We start from the raw sequence: 26939 nt of genomic DNA, 5'->3' as shown, positions 1-26939 counted from the left end.
TGAGGGAATGTCTCACTGAAGCCAGAGCTCATGGGTGTGGACAAGCTGGCCGGCCACTGGTCCCTGAGGATCCTGCCTCTAGCTCCTCAGTGATGGGATCACATCGTCCTGGCTGGCACGGAACTTGCTTTATAGATGAGGCTGGCTTTGAACTCATAAGTACCACCTGTTTTTCTCGTGCTGGGATTAAGAGGTTTATGCAGTGCTGGGGATGGAAACTAAAGCCTCCAGTATGAGGCCAGCGCTCTACCAACCTGTCACACCCCAGCCCCAGCCGGCTCACCATGCTCTTGATGATGCCCCGCAAGGTGCCACCCTTGATGTACTCGGTGATGAAGTTCAGCCGCTTGTCCTTGTACAGCACGCCGATGAACTTGAGCACGTTAGGGTGCTCTAGGCATCTCATGACCTTCACCTGGAGGAACATACAGGCTGGGCCTGGACCTTCCCCCCCAGCTCTACCCTGCCCAAACAGAAGGGCACCCAGTCTCCTCTCACACAGCAAGCCACTGTGTCTTCTATTTAAGAGTGCCCCTCAAGCCCAGTGGTGGTGGTGGTGATGATGGTGGCAGTGGTGGTGGTGGCACTGGCTACGGCGCACATCTTTACTCCCAGCACTCAGGAGACAGAGACAGGCAGATCTCTGAGTTCAAGGACAGCCTGATCTACAGAGTAAATTCCAGGATGGTCAGGGCTACAGAGAAACCCTGTCTTGAAAAACCAAAATCAAACCAAACCAAACCAACCAACCTAACAACACAACAACAACAACAACAACAACAACAACAACAACAACAAAAGAAAACAAAAACTTTCACATCTCAGGCTGGTCTTGAACTCGCTATGTAGCCATGGAGGTCCTTGGCTGAACCTTGGCTTGAACTCCTGATCCTCACACCACCGTCTCCCAGGCATGTAACCAATGTCAGTTTTGGCATTAGAACCCAGGGCTTTGATAAGCAAGCATCTACCAACCTGCACCCCCAACCCATAGCTATTCCGACTTTTGTAGCTTTGAGTCAATGTCTCACATGGCCCAGGCTAGCCTAGAACTCTCTATGTAGTTGAGGAAAACCTTGAACTCTCATCTTCTTGCTTCCATCTTCCAAGTGCTGGGATTACAGACGTGTATTATAACGCCCGGTACGTGTGTGTGGTGCTGGGGACTGAATCTGGGGTCTCAAGCATGCTAGGCGGTCGATCTACTAACTGAGCCACACCTATGGCTCAGGCTGCCCTGTCCCCAGTGAGGCCTGAACCCTCTCACCTCTTTCACGCAAGTAGTGTGCTGCACGCATGCTCCTGGGATGGGACCCCCTGCCACCCATTCTCATTGGGGAGGGGAGCGGACATGTGGCCTCTCCACTGACCTCCTTGAGGAATGTCCTCTGGGTCTCCTCGTCAAACCGGATGAGTTCCTTCATCACCATCACCTCGCCCGTTTCTCGATGTGTCACCTATGTTGGAGATACGGAGGTACAAAACTCTAGGCCCAGGGGGACACAGTAATGCACGCCTCTAACCCCAGCCACTTGGGAGGCAGAGGCAGGAGGAGCTCATGTCCAAGGCCAGCCTGGAGTATCTAGTGAGTGTGAGGCTAGCCTGGGCAACTTAGTGAGACCTTGTCCTGCTACGTTATAAAGCCAGGCATGCTGGTGGATGAGTGAAATCCCAGTACGTGGGGGTGGCAGTCATCAGAAGATCAGGAGTTCAAGGTCATCCTCAGCTACATAGAGAGTTCAAGGCCAGCCTGAGCTACAAGAGACTTTGTCCTTAAAGACAAACCACAAAGTTCTGAGTCTATCCGTGTGAAGTCTCTTCCCTCTCAATAGTTCAGGGAAGCCCAGGAAAAGGAGTGGTAATCTTGGGCTGAGCGTATAGACTCTAGATGGTCCCTGTGTTAGATTCAGAGGGGGGCAGTGTGAGGCAAGAGTTGGTCTGAAGTGTCACCCAGCCTCCCCTCCCCATTTGCATACCTTGATGGCCTGGCCGAAACAGCCCTTGCCCAACACCTCCCCATGGATGAGGTCAGACGGCCGGAAGATGCGGTGTGGTCGGCAAACCACTCGGAGGGATTCGGAGCGACCCAGGTCCTTGCGCTGGGAGGCTGGTGAGACTAGTGAGCCGGCACCCGGGGACGTGTCAATACTGCAGCTCCTCCTGGGAAAGATACACGGGGCCCAGTGCCATGGGGAGGTGGCACCCGGCTGAGACACTGCCCCGACTCCTCTTCGCAAGAGCACCCCATTAACTAGCTGCTGCTCATCCCCCATCCTGGGAGTAGGTGGGATAGCCTGGTGTCTTGGGGGTAGCCACAGTTCGTTAGAAGGTGCCCATGGCCTCCTCTGCTTAGTGGCCCAGGCTCAGATATCCTGCCTGAAATGTCCGACACACTGCAGTGCACAGCTATCCCTGCATACCGCCTAAGTTCTGGACAAACTGGGAGGAGGGAATACATGCCCTTGGCAGTACAACCTCTTATAACAGTGGTGGCACACACCTTTAATCCCAGCATTTTGGAGGCAGAAGCAAGTGGATCTCCAAGTTCAAGTCCAATCTGGTCTACAGAGGAAGTTACAGAACAGCCAGGTCTACACAGAGAAACCCTGTCTCCAGGGCAAAAAAAGAAAGGAAGGAAGGAAGGAAGGAAGGAAGGGATGAAGGAAGGAAGGAAGGAAATGCGACTGTCATCCCAGAAGAAAAGCCCTTCAAAAGGCTTCTCTAAGAATCCTGGAGAGGTCCCAGTAGAAGTGGGACAAGGGACAGGCTACCTCTGACTCCTCGTGTCCCTCCTTTTGCTTCTTCAAGCTCAAAGACAGAGGACTCATGGCTCCTGATCCCTGGATCACTGCAGCAGACCATGGGCCAACTCTGACTTGACATCTTATATCAACTCCTTCACCTTGGACCACAGTAGTCTTTGTGAAACATACCATTGTGTGGTGACAACCAGTCAGAGGAAGTAGGCATGGAAAGATGTCCAAAGCCTCCTGGATATCTAATGCCCTGGAGTTAGCCTGTCACCCCAATGTTCCCATCATCCCAGGCCGATCACTGGCTACTACATGAAGTCAAGATGCTAGTCTGTCCTGTTATCTCTATGGCTTCAAATGAGCCTTCACTATTAAGGTATTAATGAGAGAGGAAGAGGGGAGGTAGAAGAGGAGGAGGAGGAGGAAGAGGAGGAGGAGAAGAACTAGAAACCGCTGGGTATGCTCAAGCATACTTCCAATTCCCAGTATTTAAGAGATGGAGGCACAAAAATCACAAGTTCAAAGCTAGCCTGGGCTATGTATGAAGGAAAACTAAAATAAACTAAAAATCATTCAAACAAGCCAAGAAATGGGGGATGGGGGAAAGGGAGTGCCAGAAACCACTGTAATGTGTTGTAGTTTCTCGTGTATTTTCTGTGTGTGCTGTATGCATGCCTTCGTGTGAGTGTGCATGCATATTTGTGTGCGAGCATGTGGAGGCCGGCCCTATGCTGACATCCGGGTATTTTCCTCGGTCACTCTCCGCCTTACTACTTTTTAGACTTGTTATCTTTACTTATCTGCATGTGTTTGTATCTGTGTTTGTGAGTGTAAGGACAACGAGAAGCCGTGGAGGCCAGATAAGGGACATCAGATCCCTAGGAACAGGCACACAAAGTGGGTGCCAGGAACCAGACTCTGGTCCTTTGCAATGTACACATTTTTAAGTATTTTTTTTTCCCTCTGAGACATGGTCTCACTATGTAGACCAGGCTGGCCTGGAACTCAGAGATCCTCTGCTCCCTGAGTGCTGGGATTAAAGGCGTGCTCTTAGCTTTTAACTGCTGGTCCGGCCTCCTTCCGGCATCCTTTCGAGCCAGAGTCCCTTGACTGAACCCTGCACTGGAGCTACAGATGGTGCTGCTGGGGGTCTGAACGGAGGTCTTCACGCTGGCCTGGCAAGTGTTCCTACCCTGGAGCCGTCTACCCTGCACCGACTCTTTGTATCCCCACCGAGGAACAGGACTAGAAAAGGAAGGAATGGAAGGATAGCAAGAGCACATGAGCAGTGTAGAATCCGGGCTACATATTTATAACCATGACTGACGGCACGACAGCATATTGTTGCCGAGTCAATGACATGACTAGAATTTGTACCAGTTTTATCTATATTAATGCAACTATTGTTTAAAATTTCAAGAGTTGGCACACTAAAGTGATAAAATAGGGTTTTTTGGGACTTATTTATTTATTTATTTATTTATTTATTTATTTATTTATTTTGGTTCTTTTTTTTCGGAGCTGGGGACCGAACCCAGGGCCTTGTGCTTCCTAGGCAAGCGCTCTACCACTGAGCTAAATCCCCAACCCCTTATTTTTTTAATAAGTAGTATCTCATGTAGCCCAGGCTAGCCTCCAACTTACTAGCTAGCCAAGGATGAACTTGAACTTCTGATCCTCCTGTTTCTACCTCCTGAGTGCCGGGTTCACAAGTGCGTGCCACCGCCTGGACGATGTGGTGCTAGGGACAGAAACCGGAATTTTGTGTGCACTAGGTGAGAACTCTGACCACTGACCTAGAGTCGGCCTTAAAATACGCTTTATCTGCGCCTGCTCCTCACTGGCACAGAAAACAGTCTGTCACGCCTCGGAAGTAAACTTTAAAATTAGCAGTGGGTAAAGGCACTTGCCACCAAGCCTGACGACCTGAATCTGACCAGTACACAGGCACTGAGGTGTCCTCGGGCCCATCTTGGTCCCTCCCCTCCCCCACAGAGTAAATGAGTAAATCAGTGTAAAATAAAAGATGTGGGCCTGCCCCGGAAGGTCTCTGTAACGTCCAGCTGAGGGCGCTGTTTGCTTGCTGTTTCCTTTCTCACCCTCACAGCCATTATGACCCCTACACTGGAGTTGAAGGGATGAATCAGTAGGAAGCCTGGAGAGAAGAGCACTGGCCGATCTTACGGAGCACGGGGCTCGGTTCCCAGAACCCACATGGCGGCTCACACCTTCCAGCTGCAGAGGATCCTTGAGGCCGCCAGGCAGGCCTGTGGTGCTAGACATACATGCAGGCAAGACACCGTGTAAGAGGAGCTGAGGAACAGGTTGACTTACAAGACAGGTTTCTGCCGGGCAGAGCTGCCTGCCTGTCCGCTGGGAGTGTGTACCGGGGAGGCCAGGGGGCTGGGATCCGACACTGGCCCATGGCCCAGTGAGTCATGGGGGTCGTGCTCGAGGGTCAGCTGGAGCAGGCGACTGGTCTCCTGGATCAGCAAGTCGATCTGGGGACAGGTGTGGACAGGTAAGTCTTCTGAGGTGGCAACAGAGCTCAGGGGTGAAGCTTCTATTTCTACCATTCCATCCTGCCCAGCCTCGGATCTGTCTGATTCTGTGGTCCTACCTCATCCAGCGGCACATTCCGGATGGGCGTGCCGTTGATTTCCAAGATCCTGTCTCCTACGTGGATGGAATTCTTCACGTCTGGGCTCATGCAGCCCGGGTCCACTCTAGGGATAAAGGCATGGTTAGACGAGTTCCCCTACGACCTGTGCCCCTGAGCCCCAAGAGAAAACCAAAAGCCAAGGGTATCAGGTGTGGGGTGGGGAGGAACGATGCCACCTGAGGTGGAAATCGCAGAATACTGTGGTTTAGTTGTTACCTATAACAAAATAAAAGACTTTACTCGGGCGTTTTGCCTGCGTGTACATCTATGTACCACATGCATGCATGCCTGGTGGCCTGGAGGTGTCTGGAGCTGGAAGGTTGTCAGCTGCCAGGTGGTTGCTGGGAACCGAACCCTGGTCCTCTGCAAGAACAGCCAGTGCTCTTAACCGCTGAGCCATCTCTCCAGCTCCAGTTCTGTCTTACTATTACATCTATTAACTATGTCAACCACAGGCCTCACTATGGCGCCTTCATACACTACGTAGTGCATTTGATCACACTCCCCTCCACCCCTCCTGTTCCCCTCCCACTCCCATGGATCCCCTTCTTCTTTCAGGTCTGTTCCTTTGTCGGTGTGTGTGTGTGTGTGTGTGTGTGTGTGTGTCTGTAAATCAGAAGATAGTTGGTTTTCCTTGTGGGACCTGGGAATGAAACTCAATATGTCAGTCAGCCTTGGTGGCAAGCATCTTTCTCTGACAAGCCATGTTGACAGCCCCTAGTTTTTGTAAAAATAGGTTCTGGGGGAGCGATCTCAGTTCCTCCTGCTTCTAGTACCTGGATGTTCTGGGCCTGAATAACCTGACTCAGTGACTACAGACAGAGCCCTCCGAACCGTGAGCTAAGACCAATCTCTCCCCACTCAGGTTGCTCGTGTCAGGTATCCTGTCCCAGCAGAAGAGAGCTAATAGAACCAGGTCGCTACAACAGGGCCCCACCCAACGTGGCAGCCCACTCACCCTTGGACTCGGACGGTGTGCGAGATGCTCCGTGCCACATCCTGGTGGGCCGTGAGGGGGGTCGATGGAGACAGACAGGCCTCGTTTGCCATGAGCAGAGGCTGGGATAGACACGAGGGTGACTGTGTGGGGCAGGTGGGAGCCGGGTGAGTCAGGGAGGATCTGTTCGATGACTGGAGTTACCACAGTCTGGTAGTAGCACTGCCCGCTATGAGGGTCATTGGTGGTGCCAATCCAAAGAGAAAGGAAGAAGAGAGCATCAGGGGAGAAGTCAGGAATGCTGCTCTGTAGCCCACAGCAAGCTGGTGGGACACAGGGCAGGACTGGGCATGCCCAGTTGTCTCAGCATCCCTAACTCTGGTTCTGTTATTCAAGTTAATCATTTTTTTTTTTCCTTTTCTTTTTTTCGGAGCTGGGGACCGAACCCAGGGCCTTGCGCTTGCTAGGCAAGCGCTCTACCACTGAGCTAAATCCCCAACCCCTAATCATTTTTTTTTTTACATTTATTTTTGTGTGTGTTTGCTCAATGAGATGTATGCTAATATATATGGGGACTAAAAAACAATTTGCGGAAATCAGTTTTCTCCTTCCGTCATGGTCCTGGGGATTAAACTAAGGTTGTAAAGCTTAGTGGTTAATGCCTTTACCTGCCGAGCCATCTCATCAGACTGTTACTTCTTTTAATTACATTTATTATTTTTGTGTGTGTGTATATGGGCTTAGGGGTGAGGGGACTACACATGCCACGGAGAGAGTATGGAGGTCAGAGGACAATTTGTGAGTCAGTTCTCTCCTTCCACCCTGTGGGTCCTGGGGATGGAATTCAGGTTCGTTAGACTTGGCAGCAAGCGCCTTTACCCACTGAGCCATCTCACTGGCCCCATTTTGGCTCTGTCTATCCGGTGATACTGTCAGATGGCCAAGATAAGGCGAGGCCCTAGCGGATACGTCTCCTTAGGGAGGAAGTCATTAAAAACCCATTTGGGATCGGGTCTGCTGTTCTCGAATCCAGCTTTGCTGGTGTTTCCTAAGAGAGAATCTGTCTGGTTTTGTCTCTGGCTCTGGGGAGAAGGACTCGAAGTCCTTGGAACAGGGGGATCTTTGTTATTTATGAGCCCTCTGGAGGACACTTGAGTCTATGCAAATGAATCACATCAGGGCTGGTCCCACAGTTACTGACCCTGACTGAAGGCTTGGGGCTTCTGGCCAGCCTGGATTCCCAGGAGCAGGCTAGAGACCAAGGCCTTAAACAAAACCTAAGTGGAATCCCTGGAGGCGTGGCCTCAGTGGCATCCCAGTTAGTAAACCTAAGATGGGCTGGGAGAGGTGGAAGGTGCCCTCGCTTGGTGCGGCTGTGACCCGCAGCACCATGTGGAGTTCTGTGAGTTGATTACACAGCACACCCTCAAACCTGGGGTCACTGGACTGGAAGGCAGTTGCTTGAAGTGTGTGAGGGCCTGGGGATGCCTGAGTGCGCAGCTGGTGTCTGCAGCAGGAACTGACCTGCTGGGGATGGTATCTGTAGCTTGTGGGATCTGTGCCAGCTCTGTGGCTAGAGACACAGTAACACTGCAGAAGCAGAAGGAAGGGAGCTGGTGTCGGGGCACTTTTGGTTTCAGTCATTGTCTGTCTGTCTGTCTATCTTCTTTCTTTCTTTCATACTCAGAACTGAACATAGAGCCTTACTAATGACATGGAAGCCCTCTACTGCTGAGTCACACTCTAGCCCTCACTGGGGGATTCTAGGCAGGGGCTCTACCACTGAGCCACGCCCCCAGCCCCTCACTGGGGGATTCTAGGCAGGGGCTCTACCACTGAGCCACGCCCCCAGCCCCTCACTGGGGATTCTAGGCAGGGGCTCTACCACTGAGCCACGCCCCAGCCCCTCCTGGGGGATTCTAGGCAGGGGCTCTACCACTGAGCCACGCCCCAGCCCCCTCACTGGGGGATTCTAGGCAGGGGCTCTACCACTGAGCCACGCCCCCAGCCCCTCACTGGGGGATTCTAGGCAGGGGCTCTACCACTGAGCCACGCCCCAGCCCCTCACTGGGGGATTCTAGGCAGGGGCTCTACCACTGAGCCACGCCCCAGCCCCTCACTGGGGGATTCTAGGCAGGGGCTCTACCACTGAGCCACGCCCCAGCCCCTCACTGGGGGATTCTAGGCAGGGGCTCTACCACTGAGCCACGCCCCAGCCCCTCTGGGGATTCTAGGCAGGGGCTCTACCACTGAGCCATGCCCCAACCCCCTCACTGGGGATTCTAGGTAGGGGATCTACCACTGAGCCACGCCTCAGCCCCTCCCTGGAGGATTCTCTGGCACTGGCCTCCTGAAAAGCGGGGGTGACAGGCACTGTAATTCCTGTCATGTCTACATGGAGGCAGGGAGCAATGGCACTTACCCTCTCCCGTTTAACCAGGTGGAACCTGGTACTGTGCCTGTACTGTTCTGGCTTGGAACTCACTATGAGTAGTATAGCTTTTATGGTTCCATAACAGCCTGTGTATGGGCAGCCTTCGTGACAGGTGCAGGCCCCTAGGCTTGAAGAGGCCCACAGTACTCACCAGTACAGCTTGGAGTGCTCCACCAGTGTGTAGGTGTCCCCATCACCGATGAAGTTTCCACAGGCAAGGCAGATGAAGCACTCGGGGTGATACTTCAGCTCCCCGGCCACCTGTAGTGGTGGGGACACCAAAGCTTAGTGGTGCCCGCTGTCCCCACAGTCATCACCATTCTCCTCTTAGGGGGAGGGCAGGGCAACCCAGCTGGACAGGAAGAGGACTGGAAAGTCTGGACAGATGAAGGGATGGGCTCAGGACGCACAGGGGACGATGGCGGGGAGAGAATTCACACTCGCCTCAAGAGGCGGGCAGGTAGGGGAAAGTGGCTCACCATGACCAGCCCTTTGGTGATGTGTTCGGAGCACCCGTGGCAAGACTCGCCATAGCGGGCCCAGTAGTCCTTCTTGCAGAAGAGCTGTCCATCCTTCTCGTAGTACTGGTGTGAAAGGGAGGTGCTACACTCGCAGCACCTGGGAGAGAGGGGCGGGGCTGAGGGTGGCCACCACCACCTCTGCACAGCTCTCTTTGGTTTTGTTTTAATTTAAAAAACAGTTTCTGCTCATGCGCGTATGCCTGCTTTGTCTGTATGTGCGTCGTGTGTGCATGGTCCCTGTGGAGGCCAGAGGACACCAGACGCCTTGGAGCTGGAATTGATGATGCAGATGCACGGGTAAACCCTTGGCTGCTCTGCAAAAGCAGCAAGGATTCTTGACCCTGGAGCCATCTTCCCAGTTGCCGTGTATAGGTATTTAATTTTGGATTTTGCTTTTAAAAAATCAAAATAAAGTAAGGGTTGAGGGTGTACTTCTGTTGGTAGAGAGCCTGCCTAGCATACATAAAGCCCTGTCTCAAAAAACAAAACAAGGGCTGGAGGAATGGCTCAGCGGTTAAGAGCACTGACTGCTTTTCCAGAGGCCCTGAGTTGAAATCCCAGCAACCACATGGTGGCTCACAACCATCTGTAATGGGATCTGATGCCCTCTTCTGGTGTGTCTGAAGACAGCAACAGTGTACTCATATACATTAAATAAATAAATCTTTAAAACAAAACAAAACAAAACAAAGGAACAAACAAACAAACCAAAACCAAGAGGCTGGAGAGTTAGCTCAGTGGTTAGAGCACTGACTGCTCTTCCAGAGGTCCTGAGTTCAATTCCCAGCAACCACAAGGTGGCTCACAACCATCTGTAATGAGATCTGATGCCCTCTTCTGGCCTGCAGGTGTACATGCAGATAGGGCACTCATACATAAAATAGATTAAAAAGTCTTAAAAAAGAGAACAACAACAACAACAAAAAGCCAGAAACAAAATAAAGAGAAAGGTAGCCAGGACAGAGGCAAAGGTAGGGCTGTAATTTCAGCAGTTGGGAAGCTGAGGTGGGACCTCAGAGGTGCAGCTGGCACAGGCTACATAGTGAGACCCTGTCTCACACATGAAGAATTACACTGGGCAGGTGGTACTAACCTGCCATCCCAGCACCCAGGATCCACTGCAGGGCAATTAGGAGTTCAAGGTCATATGGTTACGTACTTTATAGTATAGAGTTCCAGGCCAGAACGGAACATGAAATACTATCTCGAAAGTAAAAGGAGGAAGGGCTGGAGAGGTGGCTCAGTGGTTAAGAGCACTGAATGCTCTTCCAGAGGTCCTGAGTTCATGTCCTACCCCTCACATGGTGGCTCACAACTATATTTATAACACACGTTCTAGGAGAGCTGACATCCTCTCTTCTGGCCTTTGTGGGTGCCAGGCGTGCGCACGCACACACATATGCAAGCAAAAACACTCATACACATAAAATAAAACAGACACTAAAAACGATGAAGAAAAGGAATGTGAGCTTGAGGCCAGCCCGGGTTACACGACAAGTTCCAGAATAAGCTGGGCTATATAGTAAGAGTCGTCCTCCAATCTAATTAGTTAGCTAAATTCAAAAAAAGAAAGACATTTAAAAGCAGTTGTACCTTGTGAACAGAGATAGCCTATATTGAAGTCCAGAGCTTAGACTGTGAGACTGGGCATAGCATTAGACCAACATCTGCTTTTTTGTTTGTTTTTTTTTTTTTTTTTTTTTTTTTCGAGCTGACTGAACCAGGGGCCTTGCGCATGGGCAAGCGCTCTACCACTGAGCTAAATCCCCAACCCTGTTTTTTTTTTTTTTTTTTTTTTTTTTAATTACTAATGGTTGGGCACAGTGGAGCACACCTTTGACTTCAACACTCAGAGGCAGCCACAGGTGGAACTCTGGTCTACATAGCCTGTTCCTGGCTACCCAGAGTTACACGGTAGGACGCTACTCGCTTACAATATTACAGTGTTCGAGCAGGTGTGAGCCTCAGTGTACAGGGGGAGGCCATAGGATGACTCTGGGGAATCAGCTCTCTCCTTGGACTCTTACAGAAGTTCCGGGAACCGAACTCAGTTCGTCAGGCTTGTGTGGCAAGCCTCTTCACCAGCTGAGCCATCTTGCTTCATCCCTTACAACCTTTTACTTTCTTAGGTTTTGGAGAATGGTCTCTCTCTCTCTCTAGCCCTGGCTGTTCCTCTTTATGTAGAGCATGCTGGCCTTGAACTCACAGAGGTCTGCCTGCTTCTTTCTCCTTAGTACTGGGAGTAAAGGTATCACTGTGCCCAGCTCCTTCTATAGCTTTTTCCATGCACAGCCTGTACAACCATCTATTTCCGTTCTGCCACGATAGGCTAAAGGAGCTGCCTACCTTCTAGTCTCAGAATGAGAGCAGCTTCTCATCTGGGCCCCTGTTTCCTCTCATGCAAAGAAGATGGCTCAGAAGGAAGGTGACTTGCTCTTGGTCACCAGCCAAATGGAGGAACAGAGCCCAGGAACAGAGAGAGCATGAAACAAACCACAGGCCTCCCACTAATGGACCCGCTGGCTTTCTCCCGAACTCTCCTCCACAGCCCAGGGCTCTGTCACCCTTAAAGCAGGGGACCTGAATTGCCAGTACCTTCTGCTTTAGCACTTGGGAGGCAGAGGTAGGGGGATGCATGGGGATTCAAGACCAGCCTGCAGGCCAGTCAGGGCACTGAAGGAAAACACCAGCTCAAAACAAACACTCAAATAAAAAACCCAACAAGACAAAATCCCTCAGGGGAGACGAGCTATAAAGGCCCCAAGCTGCCCAGGTTCCCACCTACAAGCACAGGCCCTGTAGAGCTAACCTTGTCTCATGGAGCTAGGTAGGGATTGGGTTCAGGATGCAGAAGAGACACCGCCAGTGAAGATGCAGGATGCTGTAGCTTTCCAAAGCTCAGCAGCCCTCAGGCCTTCGTAAGGACATCCCTATCATTACATCCATATCCCTGTCTTCCCTCAGCCCAGGGGCAGCAAAGCCAGCAGTCCCTCTTAGCCTAAGAGAGAACCCAGGAGGCTGGGGTCGGGGCTGAAGGACAGATGGAGAGGAATGGTGTCTTTGCCTTTAAAACAGGTGCCCAACTTCTGGTCCAAGCATCCCGGTGGATGGGGACTCTCCGGTGAGCCTGAGCTGGCTCTAGGGTTCTTTGTGCCTAGATATGCCTGAGTCACATGGGCCCAGGAGGAGCTGGACTGTCCTGTCCTGGGTACCAAGGCAGGAGAGATTAGGTGGGTGAGACTGTTTGTCCCCCCACCCCCCACCCCAGTGGCTTGCTAGAACTATAACTGAGAAGAAGACAGGAAGGACAGCTAGACACCGGCTGGCTGGCAGGACACTGTCTCTTTAAGAAGATCCTAGCTTGTTTCCCATTGTCTGGGTGTCCGGCCTGCAGGGAGGGGCTCAGGCCGGGGAGCACAAAATGTCAGAGTTCAGTTGAAACTGGGTGGAGTGGTGTTCCCAGGAAAGGGGCCTGATGAGGTGTCCCCCTGGGGGAGTCAGAGAACAGCAGAGGCGGGGACAGTGAGTGCAGGGCAGGAGGCATGACGTCATGCCTACTCTCCCAACTCCCCTGGCAACAGCCCAGGGCAGAGTAGGGGAGGGGCTTGGCACTGCTGGGAGGCTGCCGCAGGGGAAGGAGTCTCTGAACGTGGGACCCCGGTGTAGCCCTCTTAGGGGCCTTAAACCTGATAAAAGATGCCACAGATGGGGCCTCACAGTGCAAAGAGGCAGTGCAGACCCTGTTCTTTCAGGAAGGCCCGCAGTCCTACACGATCAGTGACTTGCTTCCTGTCCACGCCTGGGTCACAGGAGTGTCACAGGGGTCTGCCCATCACTCCCCTGTGTCATGCTGCAGGAAGCGGGGCTGCTGCGTGCCTGTTCCCCTTATGGGTGTGGACGTAGGAGCAGCCACAACCCACCCTGGATGAGAAAGCTCTTAAGTTCATCTAGTAGGAAACTCCCTGGCTCCTCCTCCACCCACTCATTCATCACTCCTGCTGGGGAGCGAGCCGAGCTGAGCCCAGCCGCAGCCACTGCAGCAGAACAACCTGACCATGACTCGCTCACCAGCTCTGCTCAGCACATCCCCTACCAGGTCACTACTTCCTTGAAGCCTCTCCCAGCCGGCACTGCAGAGCAGCAGCACAAACGATCTGCAAACACACCCGCCGGAGGGGTCTGATCCCACCGGGCACCCTTAGTACTGCTTAGGCACTCTCTGCTGTCTGTGACTCTGTCCGCTCCCTCTGTCCCCTGCCCCCTTCGCTCTCTATTGACAGAGGGCCTCACAGAGCAAAGGCTGGCCTTCTTGAACTCGCTATATAGCAGAAGATGACCCTGAACTCCTGGATGGTACTTCTACTGCGAGTGCTGTGTCTTCTAGCCAGTTTATACACTGCTGGCGATGGAACCCAAGGACTCATGCACACTAGGCAAGCACTCTGACTGAACTACCTCCCCAGATCAACCTTGAGCTTCCCGTCCTCCTGCCTCTACCGCTCCAGTGCTGGGATGACAGGTGCTTGGTTAGATCCCACCCTGGGAGAGAAAGCTCTTAAGTTCATCTAGTAGGAAACTCCCTAAGCTAAGGCTTCATTCGGCTCAGGTTGTGTGGTCATGACAGGGGGTGGTGGCTGGCCCTGGGCTTCAACAGACCTTTGCTGATGGAAGGCACAAGGGAACTTCAGACCTTGCCCAGTCCCTCAATCCTCAGTCCATATCCAGACAGGGGCCAGGGAAGGGAGGAGAGCAAACACCCGGCTTGGTTCTCTACAAAGCGCATTGAGATGCGCTGGGCATGTGGCTGAGTTGATAGAGTCCCTGTCTCACATCACAAAGCCCTGGTTCCTACTCCCGGCCACAGTGGTGGTGCCTGCCTGTAATAGCAGGACTTGGGAGGTGGAGGCAGGAGAATCAGGAGTTTGAGGTCATTCTGGGCTACCTAGCCAGTGTGACGTCAGCCTTGCATATATGAGATCCTATCTCAAAAAGAGTCCTCCATATCAAGAGAGGTAGGTACGTCAGGTAGATGGGGCCTAGGGCTGGTGCCAGAGCCAGCTAGGTAAAATTTCTGAGGAGACTGTCCCATGGTTTTCTCTAGCAGAGCCAGGCTGGAGCAGGACAGGAGAGGACCCTAGGGAGGACGGAACAGATGAGGGGCTCTATGGCAAGGGACACTGTCACAGTGACAGGTATAAGGGTCCTCCCTCCTCATTCTACGACACCGGGGGGGGGGGGGGGGAAGACTGAGCAGTTGGGGTGTGGGGGACAGCGTCACTAGGAGAAGGTACCAGAGGGTCCAACAGCTCAGTAGCAGCCTGCTCTCCTCATGGCCGGCAGATTTCACTAAAGAGTTTCAGTTCTGCCCCACAGCAATCCCCAGATAGGTCTGCTCTTTAGTTCCCCCCAACCTCCAGCCCCAGTCTCTTAGCCCAGGACAGGTGGGGAGGCGCTTTCTACTCACTTAGCCCCACGGAGGCAGCGGGTCCTTCTCAGGGCCAAAGCTGGCTGCATTCTCTGCAGCTATGTCTGGAGACTCTGGAGGCCTGTAGGAGCCCATGGGTGGCCTGGCCAAGGCTTCCCCATCCTACTGTGGGGACTCAGGATTGGAGGTTGCAGGGGGTAGGGCCTGTGTGGCCACACCACGGGGAGGAGGCAGAAGTGCGGCTGAGGAAGGCCTCTTTCTCAGATTGCGACAGGAAGCAGCCAGTGTCTTTGGCTTGGGCTTTGGTCACAGAAGAGGGAGAGAGATCTCTACTCAGGCAGAGGTCAGCAAGGAGTGGTCCTTGCTCTGACTGAAGGTAGAGAGGTAGGCAGGAAGGGATCTAAGCCCTGACTATAGGTAGGAAGTCGGAAAACGCGGGATCTAGGTTAGGACTACAGTGGACAAGTGTTGAAGGAGTGGTTAAACTATGACTCCAGGTAAAAGGCAGGGAGAAAGGATCTGGGCTGTGACCCTAGAAGAGAGAGCTAGGCTCGGACAATGAAAGGAGGTGGGAAGGGAGGGAACTAGGCTTTGAGTCTGTGGCAAGGCAGCAGGGAAGGTATGAGGGGCTCTGACTGCGCAGGAAGAAGGGATGTGGGCGAGCACAATTAGGGAGGTGAAGGGTCTAGGCTCTACCCCACTTCTCTACTCCTAGCCTCTGGATCTGGAGAAAGTCCCCGGTATCTGATGTGCTCCTTAGCCTCTTCCTGGACAAAAGCACTGAGTGCTTGGGCCTCTCTAGGGACAAGGACAGGCCCCAGAGCAGCTGTCTCTTCCGGTGCCATCCCCAAGGGAACAGAGGCCAACTTCCCGTGGTCAGCTCAGCCTCCTTACGGGGGAGGTTCCTTGAATGGGAGCTTTCTCCCAGCTGAGGCTCCCCGTCAGGCTACAGCCCATTCACCATTCCTGGCTCAGGGCTACCCCACCCAGCCTCTAGGGAGATTACCCAGGCTACCAGAGCTCTAGGAATTGTGCACCAAGGAAGGCTCCTGGGAAAAGGACCCTGCAGGCATGGCACAGCACACAGAGGCTGGGCCCAGGAAACTTTGGACCCCTGGCCTGGCTCTGATCTTCTGGGGGTGGGGTGGGGGGAGCAGAGCCACCAGGAAGTGTGGCAGTGGGGCACAGACAGGGTCCTCTGTGATGATGAAGCCCAGTGCCTTTGTACTGTCAACAGAGCATCTCCAGCTAACATGCGTCCTGGGACACCTGTCACAGTATCTATGGCCTTCCCTGTTATGTCAGCTTAGGATTTCCTCCAGACCAGGGGCAGAGACACTGCAGTGGGACTCAGAGCCTGGATCAGAGGACTCAGAAAAAAATGCACAGCCCAGGGAACCTTCTGCAGGTCCTTCCAGGTCCCTGGGCCAGCGCTTCTCAGCCTTCCTAACACTGCGGCCTTTTTAGTACAGTTCCTCATGTTGGGCTGACTCTCAACCATAAAATCGTCACCGGCGCTACATCGGAACTGTAATTTTGCTACTGTTGTCCATCGTAACATAAATATTTGGTACGCAGGATATCTGATATGTGACTTCCAAAAGGGTTGTGACCCGCACGCAGGTGGCGTACCTCTGCCCTCGACAGACACTGATGTAGCCGGAAGGCTGGGACATAGTACACTGACAGGGCTTTTGCCTGGTACTCACAAGGCCCTGGGTTCAATGCCCAGTACTCACTGCTGCCTCCCGTCTCCATCCCTCCCACCAAGGTTGGTGAGAAGGCTCAGCAGGGAAAGATGCCCACGAACAAGCATAACGACCTGAATTTGGTCCTTGGGTCCCACCCACATGGGGGAAGGACAGAATAATAAACTCCCAGTTGTCCTCTAATCTCCACACATACATAATAAATAAAAATGTAAACAAATAAAAAAAAGTTTCCTGTTAGCGCTGGAGAAAGAACAGGCCAGGCAAGTGGGCTATTACTGAGTGACAGCCCCAGAGCCCCCAACTCCCTTGCACATAAACATTAGCACTTGGACATTTAGCAGAGTGCTTGCCTAGCAAGCCCAAGGCTCTGGGTTTGGTCCCGAGCACCATGAGGAACAAAAGCCCACAAGGCTGGATGATTCTCTGCCAGCCCCGTGTGTCGGTCCCGCAGTGCGGTTTGCTGATTCCTGGGACACCTCCACCACGCTCAGTGCCTCTGAACATATGAGTTCCTCCCTCGCTTCCTGCCACTCTGTGCCTTCACTGTCACTTCCTTGGAATGCTATCTCTGGTCTCTTCTCTGGTCTGCTTTCCTGCTAGAAGGCAGGAGCCTGTATCTGGGAGGGGCAGGACAGCGCCGTGAGCACACACTGGTTACATAGTGCAGGCTCTGCAGTCAGGCTACGTGGAGTCCTGGGACACGTAGATGACCTCTGCGTCTGTTTCCTCATAAGTCAAACTGCTTCAATACGCAGCACTCTGGCTCGCAGGTTGTCCCGAGGGGGCCTGGATAGGACAGGGGCTTGGGAAGAGCTGACTCAGGATCCCCAGGGTGTTCCACAGGGAAGAGCACATGGTAAGGCATGGAAGGCAGGGCATGTGACAACTCATGATGTCACCTCCCCGACCTGGTGGTGGAGAAGCAGGCTGTCCAGTCTTGTCACACACATCCCTCTGGTCTAAGTAGCTTTAAAGAGGACAAAGGAACAAAGGTCCCAATGTCACTAAGAGGTTCAAGCCATTGGAAGGTGGCCTCAGATGTCCTGCGGAGTTAGGCTTACTGCCTGTCTGCCACATGCTCTGGACAGCTGTGATCTTCCTCTGAGCTGTCTTCCTGTTAGTGGGCTAGGATAGGGGAGGTAGGGATGTAGGCTCTGACTGCAGGTGAGGAAGGAGGGATCTGGGCTCTGACTCTGATATGGGAGCAGGAGGTCTCACTGCCCTTCCCATTGAGGCTCTTGTGTCCCTCCACCTCAGAGAGAGTTGAACATATTCTCTCTCTGCAGCCCCAAGCTGGATCTTAACCTTCTCTAGGTAGCACGGAGTGGGCCATTCAAAGCCAGGGCCCCTGCAATCTGTCCCTTGCCTCTATTTTGGAATACAACATAGGGGGCTACCCTCGGGGGTCTCTCGTGCCTTCCTTCCCTGCTAGTCACAGGGTCCCCTAAAGAGAATTTCCTGATTCCTTTTGGCCCCATTTTAAATCTAACTGCTACTCAAGTGACAGGCGTAACTAACCTGCCCCCAAAACTACTGACAATGGACACCCTCTCCCTAGTATGGACCTGCTGCTCATCAGAGCCCATTCAACTCTGCAATATAACGTGCAAGAGATGGTCAGATCCCACCTCAGGCAGTGACAACCTTCGCTTAAGAGCTGGCTGTGGCTGAATCTCTATTTCTCACACGAAATTAGGCAAATACCGTATGCTGGAGGACGGTTATGCTAGGCTGGATTAATACTAAAGAATGCTTGAGGACTGGAGAGATGGCTCAATGGGTAAGATCTTGCTTTGCCAAGCATGAGGACCCGAGTTCAAATCCCTAGCACCCACGTGAGACTAGGAACAATGGTGCTTATCCATAGCCCAGTCCTGAGGGGTGGGCATTGGAGGACCTCAGGGGTTCACTGGCTGGCCAACCTAGATGCAATGGTAAGCTCTGGATTCAGAGAGAGACTTGGTCTCTAAAGATAAGCTGGAGGGGGGCTGGAGAGATGGCTCAGCTGTTAAGAGCACTGACTGCTCTTCCAGAGGTCCTGAGTTCAAATCACAGCAACCACATGGTGGCTCACAACCATCTGTAATGAGATCTGATGCCCTCTTCTGATGTGTCTGAGGACAGCTACAGTGTACTCATATAAATAAAATAAACAAATCTTTAAAAAAAAAAAGATACGCTGGAGGGCTGGAAAGATGGATCAGGGTATAAAGGCAACTGCCACCAAGCCTGGTAACCTGAGTTCGATTCCCAATACTTACGATGGTGGGAAGAGAGAACTCATCCCCACAAGCTAACCTCTGATAACAAGTTATTCACATATATAGCATGGTGCACGTATGTGCAGACAGGTGCACGCACGCACACACACACACACACACATACACATACACACACAGAGTGGGGGGGAAAGGAGAGGAGAGAGAGAAGAGAGAGAGAGGAGAGAGAGGAGAGAGAGGGAGAGAGAGAGAGAGAGAAAGAGAGAGAGAGGAGAGAGAAGGAGGGAGAGAGAAGGGGGGAGGGAGGGAGGAAGGGGGGGGGAGGAGGGAGAGGGAGAGAGAGAGACAGAGGGAGAGAGAGAGAAAGAGAGAGAGAGAGAGAGAGAGAGAGAGAGAGAGAGAGAGAGAGAGGAGAGGGAGAGGGGAGAGAGGGAGAGGGGAGAGAGGGGAGAGAGGGGAGAGAGGGGAGAGGAGAGGGAGGGAGAGGGAGAGGGAGAGGGAGAGGGAGAGGGAGAGGGAGAGGGGAGAGAGAGAGAGAGAGAGAGAGAGAGAGAGAGAATGCTTGCAGCTGGGTGTTGTAGTATACCCCTATAACCCTAGCACTGGGCATGGAAAACCAAATTTGGGCCAGGTCTAGGCTACACACCAAGACTCTCATCTCAGAAATCCAAAAGTTGGGGATGAGCTTGGTGCTATATTGTCTAGCTTGTGCTAAGGCTCTGGGATCAGGTCGAAAGCACTGGAGAGGAAGGAAGGAAGGGAAGGGAGATGGTAAGGAGGGAGGGAGGGGAGAGGGAGGGGAGAGGGAGGGAAGGGAGCTGGCGAGAGCGCATGCTTGATAGTGGGGGGATCTGATCTACTACTACAAATACAGCTTCAGATGTTTGAGATCACAAGGGCTTTGTGTGACTTTGGATTATGGAATATTTGCCTATGTACAATGTGGGATCTTGGGAATGGGACCCAAGTCTAAATAAACAGCCGATTAATTTATGTTTCAGATAGGACTTACCCACATATCCAGAGACATTTTCTTTTACAATTTTGATTTTGCATGTATACATATTTGTGCAACAATGTGTGCTTAGTGCCCACAGAGGCCGGAAGAGGCTATCTGTAAAAGGGTGTCAGGTCCTGGACCCTATAACTGGAGTTATAGATGGTTGTGAACTACCACACTGGCCCTTGGAATTGAACCTATGGCCTCTCTGGAAGAGCAGCTAGTGCTTGTAACTGAGTCATCTCGCCGATTTCTTCGAAGGAAATTTTATGTAATGATCTTTTTTAGAGACGTATTTTTCAGTGTGTTCACACGTGAGTGTAGTACATGCAGAGGCCACAAGAGGGCAGTGGATTCCCTGGAGCTGGAATTACAGGTAGGTAGGTGGCTATGAGCTACCCCAACAACCTAACACCAGTGCAGGGGAGATCACACTCTGGTCCTCTGCAAAGGCAACAAGCACTCTTAACTGCCAAGCCATTTCTAGCCTGACCCACAATATTTGAAAGTGTACCTGTGCTTTGACTGTGACTTGTCATAATCGGTCCAGCTTGGAACTTTCTACTGGTGGCATCATGTTGATATTTACATTTTGGGGATGTTATGAAAATTTTGAGACAGTGTCTTGTGTAGCCTAGGTTGGTCTTGAACTCCCTATGTAGCTCAAGACGACCTTGAACTCTTGAGTCTCCTCTGATTCCACCTCGAGAGTTCTGGAACTATAAGCATGCAATCACACCTGTCTTGCACTGTGTTGAGATTGAACCCAGAGCTTTGTGCATGCTAAGCAAACACTCTACCAACTGACCTTCAGCTGCAGCCCTGATTTGGGGGTATTAGGGATTAAGGATGTGCAATTTGTGCTTTTCAAAGATCACCCCTCCCCCCCAGCATGTGCTCATGGTTGTATGTACATATGAGAAGGCCCTAGGTCAAGCTTCTCTAACAGCCAGTCACTATGTTATCAGAGTCAGGATCTACCAGTGAGGCCTGGGTCTGGCTGGCTGCTAAGCTGGCTGACCAGGGAACCCCAAGGATTGGTGTGTCTCCACTTGTTGTGTAAGAGTTCCCTCAGAGAGTGAAAAAAAAAATCCATCCTACAGGGAGCTCCTGAAGCAGAAAGGTAAACAACTCAAAATAGCTTCAGGAAGTCCCTGAAACCGACCAGATTCAGTAGGTCCCTCTCTGTCAAAGGAAGCAATAAAAGCCAAGAGTCTTTCTCTGGAGGGCAGCAGGGCTAAGCTGCAAAGAGAGCTTTTAGATCAGACCAGTCGCCTGGAGGAAGCAGAAGTCAGCCAGGCTGCCAGGAAGAAGTTAAGACCAATTACCTCAGGGAAAGGCCACTCTAATGTGATGAGGCTGCCTGCAGGCTGGGCAGTGTGTTCCAGGTTCCCAGCTTTGTGAGCTGTCACCCACGCTGGGCTTTGGTGATGCAGCTGTCTTTAAGTCACTACTATAAGTAACCCCTTACCAAGATTCCTGGAAGTAACCCCTATAAAACTCATTGATTCAAAAAGTTGGACTTTGGTGGTACTTGCCTCTGTCTGTAATGAATTCCCTATCTGTGGTGAGTAGACACCAGGATAGGTTTTGTCACATGCCACCATGTCCCCAGTGCTGGGATTATATGGCTACACTCATAGGTTCTGGGGGTCGAACTCAGGTCCTGAGGCAAATACTTTTACCAGCTGAGTTGACTCCCCAACCCCATGTAACCCCTTCCGTATCACAGAGCCTCCCTCCTCAGTCACAATCCTAAATCAGGCTAATGAGTCAGACCCCTGAATTACTATGACAGTCTCGTCCTGCCAAGTTGTGCCATCTGCCCACTGAGATGACAATCTTCAACAAACAGCACGCTCCCCAGCTGTCTGTGCCTCTCTATTGTCTCCAGAACGGCCTAATCCTGGCATTCAATGCCCACGACCAACTCCCTGTGAACTTGGGTCTCCTAACTGCGTTATCCATTGGCTTACCGTGTCTCATCACCGCCAGTCCCCATGGCCTCGACTCTCTGGGTCAAGAACGGCCCTCTGTGGGTCAAGATCCCTTCATGGGCCTCTCTGACTTTCCTCTGAGCGTATGCTTTGAGTCCCAAAATGTGCTATCTGTTTCTCTTCTGCCCTTAGAGTGGGCACTGTGTATTCTTTCTCCTTCCTGGTCATGTGACTTCAGGCAGAAGAATGACCCTCTCTGTGCCCCAATTTGTCCTTGGGAGACACATACAACTAACTGCCAATGGCATAAAACGTTCAGATCCTCCTAAGTATTAGAAAAGGATGCCTCAGACAGGGGCCATGTAGCTCAGGGTAGCTTTGAACTTGTGACGTATCACAAGGTTGCTTTGTGGACCTTGTGGGTGCCAACTGTTTTACTAAGTCTCTGACCATAGTCTTGGTCTGTGCAGAATCTGGAGGTCAGGCTATTTTCACTGTTTTTTTTTTTTTTTTTTTTTTTTTTTTTTTTTTTCGGAGCTGGGGACTGAACCCAGAGCCTTGCGCTTCCTAGGCAAGCGCCTACCACTGAGCTAAATCCCCAACCCCGTCAGGGCTATTTTCATTGGCTGACACATCTTTAGGGGCAACTATGGCCTAGGGACAGTGGCTAGGATTCCCTTTGGACCTGATGTGCCTTTCCCTCCCTACCATGGATTCCTCGTGGCGAATTCCACTAGCCTCCAACTGAAAAACAGAATCACTTCTGAGGGCTAGGGAGATGGCAGGGCTGGTGGGAAAGTTTGTCACACGAGCATGAGGACTAAAGCCCATATTCCCAGAATCCATTAAAAAAAAAAAAAAAAAAGCCAGACACACCAGACACACAGCATCTGTAACTGTAGCTCTGAGGTTGGAGGGGGCAGTGAGGAGACGGAAAGATCCCTGATCTCACTACTTAGGCAAATCAGTGAACTCCAGGTTTGGCAGGAGACTCTGACTCCAAAAATACAGTGGAGGGCACTTGAGGAAGCCACCTGCTGTCCACCTCTGCCTCCCCATACACGTATGTGCACCCCACACATGCACATGCACATATACACAATTACACCTGAACATGTGTGGACTCTTTTATAATCCCACAGAGTGTGACTATTAACACGGTGCACCATGTTACCTTAAATATAAGTTCTCTAAGGAAGATTTTTGTTTGCTTCTTTGAGACGGAGTCACATGTAGCCCAGGCTATCCCTGAACTCATTACTCATCTGAGGAAGACCTTAAGACTTCCGATCTTCCTGCTTCCATCTCCTGAGTGCTGGGCTTACAGACATGTGTCACATGTCTGGTTCATGTGGTGCTGGGGAATCGAACCTAGGACCTCATGAATGCTAGGTAAGCCCTCTTCCGACAGACAGTCTCGTCCCTAAGTGGGATTGAAAGTCTGCTACACAAGCTGAGACGTGATGGCACACACCTGCAGTCTTAGCCCCTGCGTAGGCTGAGGCAGGCGAAATGGAGCTCAGCTGTTTCAGGCCAGGCTTGCGCTACAAGACCCTGTTTCAAGAACATATCTAGGAGAGCGGGGGTGAAAGGTGGGTGCTCGCTGGAGAAGCCTGGCAGCTTGAGTTTGACCCCTCAACTCTGTATGACCAGCCGGAAGTACTGGGAAGCGTCCATCATCTTCCAACTTCCAGAAGGGAGGAGGAGATGAGAGAATCCGCCTCAGCCGGAAGCTCCCAGACCGGCTGGTCCGAATTAGCAGCTCAGCAGCAGAGAACACCCAGAAAGCCTCAAGGTGGAGGGAAAGAACCAGCTCCCAATATCTGTCCTCTGACCTCCACACGTGCGACCTCCACATGTGCTCATGAAATGCACACGTCGCCCCTCAACATAATGACGACAGCAACAACAGATATATACATGCGTGCATATATGCACACATGCACATATACGCCCCCTGAACAAGCTCCTTATTGTGAGAAAGGAAAACGGAGGCCACCGACCCATTGCAGATAACAGGCAAGGACAGCAATGGGAGAAACATCCGGGTCACAGGCAGGCTTTGCTGAGGCACCACCTACCCTCCAGCCAGCCCGTCTTACCTGAAGCAGTCCGCATGCCAGTCAGCATTCAGGGCCTGGAGGTACTGGCCGTCATAGATACTCTGGCCACAGCTCGCACACACAGGCAACTCGCTTCCTGCAAAGGACGGAGACCAAGTCAGGAGCTATTCTTAAGAGTGAAGTCGGGGTTGGGGATTTAGCTCAGTGGTAGAGCGCTTGCCTAGGAAGCGCAAGGCGCGCAAGGCCCTGGGTTCGATCCCCAGCTCCGGAAAAAAAAAAAAAAAAAAAAAAAAAAAAAAAAAAGAGTGAAGTCTGCCAGTGGTCTAGCCTGCTCTGCTCACACACTGAGCCTTTCTACACAGGGTGAGTATTCACTCTGCCAAGCAAGAAGATAAAAGATATATGTCTTAGAGTCCTGCTTGGACATGAAGTCACCAAGCCTATCCGAGCCCATCTGGAACACATAGAGGAGAACAGAGGTGTTCCCTTCAACGACAGCCAAGTATAAAAAGGGTGAAAAATAAAACAGAATTTAGAAACAAGGTGGAGAACGGCACTCTGGTGACAGCTTTTTCTGCTTGCTTGCCTGCAGTGTGGAAAGGAGCAGTGGACTGGCAGAGCTCAGCTGGTCCATCTTAGGCTAAAGTAGCAAGGTCACCAACTACAACGTGATAGCCCTCGTTGAACCGTGATGAGGGGTCAGGGCTGGAATGCCAGGCCCTCTGACAGTTCCTTAAGGCAGCCACTACACATGCTTAGTCATCCCCAGGACCTTGCACCCCTAGAGCTGGTGGGCCCTGCAAAATTCCCTTGGCCTGCTCCTCTCTAGTCTATAGACTATGAGATCTCAGCCCCAGAGAGGGGACCTCTCTTTATCACACACAGCCAGGTTCCAAAGTCTCTGCTTTCTCTTCTTCAAGTATCCAAGCATGCAAAGTGGTGTGTTGTTAAGTACAGGGTGGGCCTGTGCCCCACACAGGGTTTCAGGGATGTGGGAGAGTGGGAGACAACGCAGGAGCGGTCAGATCCTGCCTTTGACCAGACGAACCTATTGTGGGGGCTTTGAAAAAGAAACCTAGGGGAGATCCCAGTCTTTGATTCAGGCTGAAGGAATCCTAGAGGCCTTTGAACCCCAACTGTAGTGCGGCTCTAGACCTGCAGCCTCTCAGTGAGGGAGACGAGGCTGAAAGAGGCTAGGACTCTAGCCAAGACTGCTTAAATACTAGGATTGGTGCAGGGAAAAGGGGGAGGTCACGGTATGATGGTAGTTAATGGTGGTGTACCGCTGCAGTATTCGGTCACCAAACCAGGATGCATAGCTCTCTTGTGCCCCACCGCCCCCGCCACTAGTTCCCCAATTCACTTAGTCCGGAAACTGCACAGATGGGGAAACTGAGTCCCTGGATGTTAGTGACTGGTTCAAGGTCAGAAAGCCCCATAAACGTGGGTCTGCATCTCAGATCCAAGGTTGCTGCAGTTTAGTTCTGCTGGGTCAGGCTTTATCAAAGGGCGCCCCCCCACCCCCATCCCTGGTCGCCGGTGGAGATCGAGACCTGGGGGACAGAGAACTAAGGACTAAGGTAGGTGCTGGATGAACAGTAACCTGGGAGATGGGTAAGAGCGAATAGGATATGAGAGGAGGGGATTCCTCCATACTCGAGAGAGTCGTTCATCCCGGGGCCGAGGAAGAGAGAAAGAGGGTGGGAGGGTGACAGAGAACGGCCTGCGGGCTTCGGAAGGGCAGGCGCGTCCCTAGGAGGCAGGGGCGCGGCCTCGCCTCTGCGGGCGCCCCTCAGATACTCCCGACCCCCGACCCCGACCCCCAGCCTGGCGCACCTTCCTCTCCCATACGTTCTTCCCTCCAGGTGCAACAAAGTAGCGTCAACCTCATGCACTCGGCGGGGGGCGGGGACCGCCGGCAACCGGCGGGGCACTGGAGAGCTGGGGCCGGGCCCGCGAGCTCGCCCGCCGCCGGCCCGAGAAGGCGGGAGGCGGGGAGCGCGGGGCCGGAGCCGAGCGCTCCGCTCCGGCTTCGGCGATGATGCTCCGCTGCACTCCCACACCAGGCTTGGAGAACACCGGCTCCGCGTTGCCGCTGCTACAGAAGCGCGGAGGGGCGGGCCGGGGCGGGCCTGCGAGCTGCGGCAGGGGCGGGGCGCGCGCGCGACGCGGCCGGCTGGAACTGCCCCTGCGCGGCTCCGCCCCCACAGCAGTAGCCTCGCCCCTCAGAGACAGACCCGCCCTCTGCCGGGTGACAAGAGGTCTGGGGGCTCTGCCTGTAGGAACTGTCATTGGGCAGCTCCGCCCCTCACGGAGATAACCACGCCCATCAAGCGACAATCCCGCCCCGGAGCGGTAACCACGTCTTCTCAGCTGCAGCCACGCCCTCTCCAGGCCACTTTAAGGGACTGCCAGATGCGGCATTGACAGAATTGTCCCCGCTTGGAACCGCACCGCCGCGAAAGAAGCCACGCCCCCTAATAACAGCCACGCCCTCGGGGGGGTATTCGGCTGGGTCTGCGAACAGCGGAAAGGGTGGGTCTTGCGTGGCGCTGAAGGCCGAAGCTGCCTCTGCGTGGCTCCTCCTCTTCGGCGGAAGCCATGCGGGTCTACGAAGGCAGTTTCGCCCGCGGCCGCACAGCTGGGCCGGCGGAGCGTGCCAGGCCACGCCCACAGCAAACCCGCCCCTAACTCCGCCCCTTCCTCCCCTCCTCTACCTTTCATTCATCATCCGCTCTACTTAGGCGCCGGGCGGCCGGTTTGTGAGCTCCAAAGGAGCTGCCCAGCGGTCATCTCTGGAGAAGACGATCACAATCCTCCCGGAGCCTCTCTGGTCCAATGCAGACCCTGGTGGTCAGGGTGGGCGTGAGGGGAGAGTGGGGAGTCAGCTGGGTAGGAGGCAGGATACAAAAAGGATAGAAATGTATTATACAGCTTAGTCTGTAAGAGTGCTTGCCTAGCATGCTAGAAGCCTGGGCTTCTATCTTCAGCCCCACATAAAAACAGCACAGGGTGCACATAAATCCCAGCATTCATCCTAGCACTCTGGATGTGGAGGTGGAAAGAACAGAAGTCCAAAACCAAAAATTAAAACACAAAACAAGGAAACTATGGACTTGAGGACAAAAGAGCCCCTTATCCCAGATTCTAATTGAAATTCTTTCATTAGCCGAGAATCAAGAATTCCAACACAATCAAGACCATTTGCTTAAGGGCTTTCTCTCCCGATTGTAATCGTGCAATTTCATAGGCTCCTCTCCTCTTTACAATAAAAGA

At 52.6% G+C, this 26939-nt stretch overlaps 1 protein-coding gene across 1 annotated transcript in view; it reads right to left on the bottom strand.

The window, feature by feature from the left end:
• The window catches only part of Limk1 (LIM domain kinase 1), a 33746-nt gene extending 7997 nt beyond the window's left edge, over nucleotides 1–25749 (bottom strand). Inside the window, 11 exon segments of the mRNA XM_032886820.1 lie at nucleotides 284–415; nucleotides 1371–1457; nucleotides 1977–2160; nucleotides 5088–5254; nucleotides 5374–5479; nucleotides 6374–6396; nucleotides 6398–6581; nucleotides 8938–9047; nucleotides 9266–9404; nucleotides 23703–23799; nucleotides 25500–25749. Of these exon segments, the coding sequence (XP_032742711.1) occupies nucleotides 284–415; nucleotides 1371–1457; nucleotides 1977–2160; nucleotides 5088–5254; nucleotides 5374–5479; nucleotides 6374–6396; nucleotides 6398–6581; nucleotides 8938–9047; nucleotides 9266–9404; nucleotides 23703–23799; nucleotides 25500–25554 (1284 nt within the window). The 5' untranslated portion in view covers nucleotides 25555–25749.
• Between the last annotated feature and the right edge of the window lie 1190 nt (nucleotides 25750–26939).

The sequence above is a fragment of the Rattus rattus genome, chromosome 16 (assembly GCF_011064425.1).
Source record: "Rattus rattus isolate New Zealand chromosome 16, Rrattus_CSIRO_v1, whole genome shotgun sequence".
In the NCBI taxonomy this organism is placed as follows: domain Eukaryota; kingdom Metazoa; phylum Chordata; class Mammalia; order Rodentia; family Muridae; genus Rattus; species Rattus rattus.
This window is presented reverse-complemented; position numbering and strand designations above follow the sequence as displayed.